The sequence below is a fragment of the Euphorbia lathyris genome, chromosome 2 (genome assembly GCF_963576675.1).
Source record: "Euphorbia lathyris chromosome 2, ddEupLath1.1, whole genome shotgun sequence".
Classification (NCBI taxonomy): Eukaryota; Viridiplantae; Streptophyta; class Magnoliopsida; order Malpighiales; family Euphorbiaceae; genus Euphorbia; species Euphorbia lathyris.
In genome coordinates this window covers 54,895,592-54,906,004 of record NC_088911.1, presented here as the reverse complement: position 1 = coordinate 54,906,004, position 10,413 = coordinate 54,895,592, and the positions used below count along the sequence as shown (strand labels likewise).

Sequence of the window (10,413 nt, the reverse complement as noted above, 5' to 3'; positions counted from 1 at the left end):
ATCTTAAATTCATTAAAACATTAAATATATACTGTAGTTAAATACGTTTAATAACTGTAGTTTCTAATTTACTTTTCAACCGAAGAAAACTGATATTTTTATATTAAGAAGTATTTATTAAGAAGATATTTTTAAGAGTTTAAGCCTAAAATTAATGTTGAGTTAGTTGTTGATGAGTTGGGCAAGGTGAAATGGGAGAATAAAAGGTTAGGAAAGTAAATGGTTGAGGGAGAAGTTAATCCAAAATAAATGTCATTCTAGTAAAAATCAGTTAAAAGCAGACCCACTTCCATAATATCAGTGGTCGTGTTTATATCCCACTCAGACTCGTTTCAGATCTGCCTCTATCCCCATTTCCTTTTGCTTCCTCCTTTCAAACCCCTTTTGCTATTCACTTTACTTTCCCACTCCCATCTTTCTTACTCTTCCTCAGATCTTCTCCATCGACTAACTGTGATTGTTCTTAAGGTAACCAATTATTACTTTCAGGAAAAGATCCTGTAATTTATTATTATTTTGGAATTTGTATGTTTTCTTTTATTACGGTTCTAATGGGTCATATACTTTGGGTTTTACAGTTTAATGAAGAGATTCCTTTGATCTATGCTTATAACGAGGAGATCTGGTTAGGTTTTCAATCTATAGAGTTTTGGTGGTTTAATCTTTATAAACTGGCTTTGAATCTCTTTAGGGTTTTGATTGTTTGGTTCATGCTGTATTTGGATCTTTCATGGAGAAGATCTAGAAGCTGGAGTGAGATTTCTTCTGCGAATCTAACCTCAAAGTCGTGGTTTTGGTGATTTTGTAATTGTGATTGTTTGGTTCAAACTTCCTTCGTGTTCAGTAATTGATACTCTGCTATTTGTGATATGGAGACGCTTGTTGTTGTGGCCCAGCACAGGAATCAATACTATGGAAAAGTCAAGGCATACAAGCCAGCTCGATATGGTTCGTCTCCTTCTGGACACTTCAGAGAGATCAACTGCCGGACTTTTCAATCCGGTGGTGCTGGTATACTGCCGACTCCTTACAGCGCTGCTTGCACTACTCCTGTAAACAAAAGTAGCACTAAAACCGTCTATTATTCCCCATCTTCTCAAAAAACACCTATCAAGGCCCAAGTTTTGAGAAGCTCTCCAATTTCTATCAATTTCCCTGCCAAAAAGACAAATTTTGATGATGAACTGGTTATTTCAAGTGAGAATTCACTTTTCTCTGAGCTCTGGGCAGGTCCTGCTTATTCAAATTCGCCCCCTCCTAGTTCGCTGCCAATTCCCAAGTTTTCAATGAGGCCTAAACGAACTGTTTCACTCGATTTGCCTGCATCTGACTCTGATATTAAAATTCACCCAATTGCCAAGTCGGCTCCAGCTTCCCCCACTAGGGAATATAACCCGTCTACCAGTACCAGAGATTTGTTTGGCGCTGACTCTGCAACTAAGATGTTGCGTCGCATTCTTAATCTTGACTTGGGGGATGAGGAAATTTAAGGAGCTTTTTGCTCCTGTAAATACTTTAGTGTTAGATTGTATAGAGATGAAATAAATCAGTTACTAGTGTGCATCTGTTGAGTTTTGTAGATTTTAGTTTTGATAGTGGTGGTTCAAGTGGCATTTTTAGTGGCTTAGAATTTGGAAATCAACTCCGAATGGTGTTTCAGTTGGTAATCCGTAGAAGGGTAGGCAAGATTTGTGGAGGTAAGAGTAAGATTTAGCAAGGTACTTGTAGTGTGGTATACTAGACATGGATGGAAGATGTCTAATAACTTCTGGAGGCAGCAGAGAACCATGAATCTTAAATTCGATATTTGATTCTGCCAATGGGATGGATCGACCAAGACTGCTGTTATGTCTCTTATGATGTTAACCTTTCCATATAATCTCGTCCTAAACACTTAGTTATTCTGTTGAATTTAGGCCTATAGTAATACTTTGTATATAACATGGAATCATGATTAGGTGAGTCTCTGATACGTTTCTATCTGTCCTTCTGTCTTCATTTCCTAGTTTCCTTATCCCTTGATGTCTTCCATTAATTAGTATACTAAGTTCCTAGAACAGTCCTGCTCTAAATGACATTCTAAATGATCTCTTCTCCTCTAACTTTCTTAGTTGGTTAGTCGTTGCCTGAATTGGCTTCATATTCTCAACAATCAATCCCTTGTATAAATACTCACCATTTCTTCCTTTCTTTGTTATAGATAGGTCTAATTCCTTTTCTATACACTTTGCATGAGTGTGTTTACCTCTTTTTGCCAGCTTTTCTGTTTTTTAAGAGGGAAAGTGGTAAAAAGAAAGTGCAAGTAGTTGTGAGACTCTTCTGCTTCTTGAGTTCGTCAGATCAATCCGATCCATGTTGCTCTTTCCTGTTGTAAGCCTATTAGTTTCTTTTTCGTTCGAGATATAACACGGACTGTTCCATGTCTTCATTACGAATGCTGATGTGGGAGTTTAAATTCATCATATCAGGCTGTTCCTGAGGTAATTTCTGTGCAGTTTATTTATATTTTCTCACAGTACTTTATATTTTTAAAGAGTACAATTTTAGTTACTGACTTGTGCACAGCTTACCTGTCAGGTAGCTGATGGTGAAGATTTCAGGAGCCTGCTTTTGTATTAGGAATGCTCGTGAAAGCATGGTAGTTGTAATCGTAAAGTAAGTCTTCTGCAAATCCAAGTGCAATTTTGGCTGGAAGGTTGAGTCCCATGTAATGCTCTGTATCAGACCAGCTATTCTTGTCATGTGTAGCAGGATTTGTTTGAGTTGACATCGTATGTTGGAACATTGTTGTCCTCCTGCGTCATCTTTTAACAGATTTCATTTATATTAAATTATCTTATGCCATAATTTTATTGCATTTTTCCTCGCTGTTGATATATGAAACAACTGGTAGTAATCATTATCTGCTATCGGGTGCTTGAGCATTAAGGTTTTGTCCCCCTTGTACCATTTGGAAGCTTCATGGTAGAGGTTGCTATCTGTGCCTATAAAGAGATTTGAATGAGTTGGTTGATTGTTGATACTCATAGTTCCAAGTTTATTGAACTCTGTGATAACTAATTGCAAGTAAATGAATTTCTTATTGAGTAGGTTGATGTTCTGATGTTGAATACTTCTTTATGTGTCCTATGTGTTAAATTGTCATTGTCCAGACCAGCCCAATCATCATGGCGTTTTTTGTATATTATTTTATTTTTTATGATTGGTGCAAAAGGTTTTTTTTTTGTGTGTTTTGTTTTATTTAATATTTTTTCACTGAGGTTGATTGATGCTCATGTTAGTTCTTGGGAGTTATTTATTGTTCCTTGGTTCACTTGTTAAAGCCTTGATATTTGTGTGTAAAAGAACATGTGTTGAAGAAGTAAAAGTTATCAGTCGTTGCAGCATATTGAAAGCAGATCAACTTGTTTTGCAATTTTCAGTGATATGTATATTTTGACAACGTAAATATGATCACGCAGAGATTAGTAATTGCTAGTTTGTTGAAGTTGGCATAAGATTCATTGAGGGTCTTGATTGCAAATTTTAACCTCCTGCAGAAAATGCTCAGGATATGTTGCAATTGGTCATGAATTTGGCAATAGGGGGCTTGAGAAAATTTCAAACCAGAAATGTTAGTAGATAGATTCTGGCTGTTACCCGATTTTGTCTTTAATTTAGAACTTGTTGATGTTTTGATTCCGACTTATGTAGCAGCTTGTTTTTTCTTGCCATGGTTTTCTGCAGTAAAATAGAATGGGAATAAAGGTATACTTTGCCCCTGTTCTATTCAAAATCTTATCATTTACCCTTTTGGCATCATCTTGTAACATTTAGGTGACATATAATTCATTTTTTTTTATGAAAATATAACTGATTTGTTAATTTGTTAATTTTTGCTATATGATACAATTTTTGACTTGTGATGCGTATACATGACAATTATTTTATTTATTATTTTTTTCATATAGATTTAATGTGGATAAATAAGAAAAAATGCAATTCCTTGTTTATCCGCATATTAGGTTTTTATATGGAAAAAAATAAAACAATTGTTATGTATGCACTATGATAAAAATTCAAATTAGTTAATTTTGCATTTTAGTTAAATGTCACTTGTAATACGAAGGGAAAAATGACAATTTTGGATACAACAAAAGGAAAAATGACGATTTTGGATACAACAAAGGTAAAACAGGGGTTTAATCCAATAGAATGTGGTCTGGTCTTCCTTCTTTTGGGTTTCACCGATATTTTGTTGACTTGTTTTACAAAGAATTGAAATGTTTATGTCACTTTTTGTGTTTGACACCTAGATCTTACATGATTTAATTGAACTTGTTAATTGGAGACCTCAGGTATTTTTATTTGTTGATTTGGGGGTAGATTGCAAATGATTTATGATAGATCCGATATAAGTTGAGGTTGATAAACGGTTACAGTAAAGCAAACTGTTATAGTTGTTTGCCGTTGTGTAGCAGCGTCCTTGTCCTTGTTATGTGTGTTCTGGTAGCACGTTGCTTTTCCTTCACTTCCTCAAATATATATAATTATGTATGGACACATGGTCACCTTACCTTTTGAGTGATGATGAAGCTTATTAATGAAATGGTGTGAGGAAAATGAAAAGAAAAATTAGAAACCAATTACAGGAGATTCATTAACTCATGGTTCTGAGTTAACTAATTGATGGCTGATTCATTTTTGAATAATCACTACTTGTTTGAACCTGCGGTTAATTACCTACCTATTTTCTAGCAAGTTTTGCTTACCTTCATATGTATGAATGGATAAGCTCAATAACACTCGCCGGCTGTTGAAGATGATCACACTTGTGTTAAGCAAGCAGACTAGTCAAGCCAGAGAGGCAAAATAAAATCTGACTTGTATGCTACCCAACTCAACTTGTGTTTAAGGTTTTCCCCCCTTTCTCTCATGTTTCTCTTCCATTGAATTTCTTGCCCAAGTCATGTCCTTATTATGTGTTTGTTTGAGCTGCTCAACTTTTATGCATTTCTCTTACAAAGGTTAGTATCAAATTTATTCGATTGAACTTTGGACATTATGAGAAACACTCAACAAATTTCAGTTAAGAAGTTATTAGTGATATGATTGAAAGATGAAATTGAAAGTTTTAATCTTAAATCAACAAAGAGGATACAATTTCGAAAGAACCCCAAAATGGATAAAAACCCTAGCTTATGTTGGAGAGTTGTATATTAGATTAAAAATATGCACACAACTTAAAGTTTGAGGCATATACTCCCAAAACCCTAAGAAAGAAAATACATTAAGATCCCTTAGAACAAACTACTTTAAGATAACTTAAAGAGAAAATGACAAATCACAATTCAATAGTAAATTAGTAAATAATTGGATGACATGAGTTGTAATTAAACAGTGACATGTTGTGAATAGGAGGTAGTTTGAGCAAAATGGCAAAATTTGTTTTACATCGGCCACACGACGTGTCACCAACTTCACACACCATGTGAATTAGATTTGGAGAAGCAGATGTTCTCCTTCTCCTCCACACGACATGTTGCCTTCTTGATACATCGCTTTGTTCTTCTTTTACACAACATGTCTTTCTTCCACATGATGTGTACAAGATCTCCGAGGCACTCCTAATAGGCTTGATGTCTTTATCATTCTCTCATTCTCAAGAAGAGTTGGACCCCAAATCTTGTATGGGAACCAAGAGGCATCTGGTTTGAAAAGCTCAAATCCTACACATTGAATGATGGAGACGCCTTTCCCAACCAATTTAGGAGTACCACATGATATGCATTTGAACTAATTTTCTTCATGGTCTTAAACGGGCCATACCTCTTATGTAAGAGCTCGCTACTTGGAGCACTTGTTAGATGCTCCTTGCTCAAGTAAACCATCACTTCATCCCCGCCTCGAATTGCATGTCCCTACAGTGCTCATCTACCTTGGATTTCAACTTGACATTCCTTTCTTTAAGTCATTTTGACCTTTTAGTGCATTTGAAGGATCTTTTGGGCTAACTTTTGGGCGGGGACAAAACATTTTCTCCCATTGGGTGGTTCATAAAGTGGTTGGACGTTTTGGTGTAAACCATCTCAAAATGTGACTTCCCGGTTCCCAAATGAATGATCCCATTGTAAGAAAATTTTGCTTGAGCCACCTCAAAATCCAACGTCTTCGGCTTGTCTTTGCACTTGCTTCTTAAGAGATTACCCAAGGTTTGGTTCACAACTTCCTTTTTGCCATAAGTTTGAGGGTGAGCGGTGGTACTAAATTTTAATGATGTATCAAACAATGCCCAAAGGGTCCTCCAAAAGTGGCAAAGGAATTTAGTGTCACGATTAGTGATGATGCTCTTAGGAACCTCGTGTAGCCTCACAATTTTCGGAAAGAGTTAAACGATGGATAAACATCATTGGTCTACCTACATGGTAGAACGTATGCCATCTTGGAGAACTGATCAACTACCACGAAGATAAAATACATCTCCCCTTCGAGTTCTTGGTAGCCCCAATACAAAATTAATAGATAGATCCTCCTAAATAGTGTTCGAAACAGGCAAAGGCATATAGAGACCCGACTTGTTAGCATGTCCTTTGGTGGTTTGACAAATCTCACAACTCTCCACGAAGTAAGCTACATCCCTCTTCATCTTGGGCCAATAGTAGTGGGAACTCACTCCTTTATAGGTCATGTCTCTACCAAAATGCCCCACTTGGCTACCTCTATACAAATCTCGAATGACCTTTTTCCGAATGAACATACAAGGCGAACATAGTTGGCTCACTTTTATTAGATAATCATTCAAAAAGTAGTAGTCACTCTCTCCTTCTTAATTGGAACACTTTGCCCAAATGACCCCGAAATTCGAATCTTCCTTGTAGTCGCGTCTTACTTTCTCCAATGTGTCCACTTCAAGCGCTATGGTCTTTAGCAATCCCACCCTCTGACTCAAAGCATCTGTAACTCGATTTTATTGTTCTGACTTTTTATAGGGGAACCTATCCACAAATGCGGACCATCTAGCATGCATGGGACTTCTAAGTTGCTTTTGGCTTCCAAAGTACTTCAAAGCTTGGTGATCCGTGTATAAAATGAACTCTTTTACAATGAGGTAGTGCTCCCAAGTCTTCAAGGCCTTACTATAGCATAGAACTCCTTATCATAAGTAGCCCATTTTGCATGTAATCACATACTTTTCACTAAAATAGGCAATTGGCCTTTTCTCTTGCATCAACACACCCTCGACTCCGACTCCGCTAGCATCACACTCTACCTCAAATAACTTATAGAAATACGGGAATGTAAGGAGCGACACCATGCTTAATTTCTCATTGATAAGTGTTGGTCCCGTGTAATGTAATAGGATTAGTTCCAAGGGGGGGTTAGGAACTAATGTAACTTTTTCGCTTAATTATGCTGACTTAATTAATTGTTTAAATAACTTCACTCAGTTTTGGTCAGCAAGGCTGAGCGTGATGTAAGACAGCTTTAGTCAGAGGCTGACTAGAACTGTTTCACTTGTGAGTTGGGAAATAACACTTAAGGTCAGCTTCCAACTCACCACTCTGATTACTCAGCGTAGGTTTATACAAATTATATACTGAGTAATTTAAGCAAGCAACACATACATATATATCAAGAGAAGGGTTAGAGATTACTCAGCAGTCTTATCCTGTTTCGGCCTCACCGCCTACGTCCAGTCCCTAGAGTCCTTCCGGGCTTTTTCAATCCACTACTGAGCTCTTTAAAGGTAGAGCACAAACCGTTTACAAAGCAATTGAGTATGCAAGAGTACCATCCTCTATTCGTCTACTCAATCCTACTGAGCACTATAACCGAACACTCAGATTTTCTCTACCGGTGAGTACTAAAACCGAGTACTCAGCTTCACTCTCTCAACCTTTACAATTGATACAAGATTTGTTCTCTCAAACGAAGAACACTTTAGATGAATACAAATTCACTCTAGACTTTTACACAGAGATTGGATTTGGGTGTAAGAACTTGCTTTTTCTACTTAGACAGCTTCTATTTTGGATTTTCACTCTTGTGAAGATTTGCTTTTCTGTCTGTCCTTTCTTGTATTTTAGGCTAAGGATCCAAGTGATGAACTTGTCCTTTTATGGCAATTTCTGAAGCTCCAATGATTTGAATTCAGATTTATCCGTTGAATTCAAACGGTCTTCTTTCGTCATTGATAGGTCAGCGTTCAGTAATTGCAGGCCAATCCTGTCGTCTGAATTTAGCAGGCGCCAGACTTGCCAGTTTCATCTTCTAGCGCCAGGTTTGTCTTCTTGCAAAACGCCAGTTGATCCATGTGTCTCGAAAAGGTCTTTTAGCGTAATTCCGGGGCTTCTGAATTGGTGTAGATCTTTGTCAGGCTTTGTCTTCTAGTTAGTGGATCATTGGTGCTGTCCTGATGAACACTCAACTTGACTTAATTGACGTTGCCTTTAAGATCTCTTTTGACGGGGCTGAGTTATGTTCTACTCAGCTTCTTCGGCCAGCTTCGTCTTAAAGCATTTGTTTTGAAGAAGACTTTTCTTCTATGATGCTGAGTTGTGTTCTACTCAGCTTCTGTGGCTCATGCCGACTTCATTCTGTCTTACTTTTTATTTCCGTTCTCATTTATTAATATACTCAACATTGAACAAACACATTAGTACAATTAAATCAAAGCACTTAAATTTAATTGTCTTAATCATGGGATTAACTTAAATAATTTTGTCAAATCAAAATCATGTGGAAAGGTGTTTCAACAAACTCCCCCATTTTGATGTTGGCAAAAGTATTTAATTATGGAACTCAGCATTGAGGTTCCCCATGAGTGTTAACCTTTATTCTTCTGAAGTTACTCCCCCGTAAGGGTTGCATCTATTGACTTAAATTAACTCTAAACCTTCTAAGATTTAATCGAGTGAAATTAAGACATGCCTTTGCTGACTTAGTTCAATTATAGACCTTCCAAGATCTAATTCAGATGAGCCTAGGTCAGTTTTCAGAAGTTGGTCAATTTCTTGGAACATATATTTATTAATCAGTGTGGCATATAGGTATCAGAGTTGTGTGCTGAGTATGTTTTAGTTGTATATTCCTTATGACAGATCAGTATATAAGCACAATAAGTAAGCATCGCATATATAAAGGCAATTTGGATAAAAGATGCTTATAAATAATATTACTCAGCTTTAACAAGAACATGCCATAGAATATAAATTACAAGCAAAGACTATATAGACTATTGCTAGCACTATTTCTTGGGTTTGGTTTGGGCAGTTCGTTGTTGATGAGTGTGGGTGCTCGGGTTAGTAAAAGTTGAACCAGGCTTCTGCTGAGTTCCGACAGCTGGCTTAGATATCTCCCCCGTTTTCTGCTGAGTTCCAGCAGCTTGTTTTGTTCGTTCTTTCTCCCCCGTTTTGCCAGCATCATGAGATGGAGGAGAAGGAGCATAGAAGATCCCATGTTGAATAGCACGAGTCAGTTTCGAGGAATATAGTTGGAGTTGACTCGTACTTTCTCTTAGACCTTGGAAGACCTGCATGCCATCGGCCATACTCGAAGCGGGGATTTTAATGTTGGCACTGAGCATACTGAGTAAATACTCTTGAGATTTTCCGATCCAAGTAATCGATTCTGTCATCCGGGCATAGGATTGATGATACATCCTGAGCAATGCAGTATCGTATGTCTGACGCTGAGCATTTGTGTGCCGGACTTGCGCAAGTGTGGATTGTGTGCATTACAGAATCTCATTGGTCTTGACCTGGTCAGTGCCCATTTCCTCTTTGCTCAAGTTGAGTAGGTGAATGGCTTCACCAATCTGTTCGATGGAGCACTGAGAGGAGGAGGAGATAAGATCACGAGCTCCAGTCAGCTCAAAGGTCAGCTGGGAGAAGAGTTGATTAACCTCAGCAGAGGTTGCATATGTTGAGTTCGCAACTGATAAGGTATTGAGTTGACTTTGGATGGAGTTCATATGGTTCACCATCATCAGTTGGAGTTCAGCCAACTTCACTATTGACTCTTGCTTGGGCTGTTGAGATACAAAAGATGTCATGACACTCATCAAATCTTTGAGACCCTTGATTTCGGTCAGAAGTTGAATGACAGAGGATATTTGGGTTGGCTCAGTAGGAACAGGCCCAGCAGCATCGGCGTGAGTTTGATGAATATCCTGAAGTAGAGCTTGAGCTGAGTCGATGATTTTTCTTCCAGACTCAGAAGCATTCAGATAAGCATAGGAATCATCGATGTTTTGCTCAGGGGCCAGAATCTTGTCAGCACCGGATGGAGGAGGTGTTTGGTGCCAGCTTGGTCAGCAGCTGCACTTTTATTCACGTCAGCAGCAGGTGCTGACTGATTTTCTTTCTACTTTGTAGGAGTAGGAAGAGGTGGATCAGCAGAGTCATTAACTTGCTGAGTGTCAGTCTGAAGTTG

General features: G+C 37.8%; 1 protein-coding gene across 2 annotated transcripts; it reads left to right on the top strand.

The window, feature by feature from the left end:
- Positions 1 to 305: 305 nt before the first annotated feature.
- LOC136218266 (uncharacterized) lies at positions 306 to 2,847 on the top strand. 2 transcript variants are annotated; one of them, XM_066005058.1, is made up of 3 exons: positions 306 to 468; positions 579 to 2,480; positions 2,578 to 2,847. In XM_066005058.1, the coding sequence occupies exon 2, from the start codon at positions 870 to 872 to the stop codon at positions 1,488 to 1,490; it is 621 nt and encodes a 206-aa protein (XP_065861130.1). In that variant the 5' UTR covers positions 306 to 468; positions 579 to 869; the 3' UTR covers positions 1,491 to 2,480; positions 2,578 to 2,847. The 2 variants fall into 2 exon arrangements, with proteins under 2 accessions (XP_065861130.1, XP_065861131.1); XM_066005059.1 differs by having other exon boundaries at positions 2,566 to 2,847.
- The last annotated feature ends 7,566 nt before the right edge of the window (positions 2,848 to 10,413 follow it).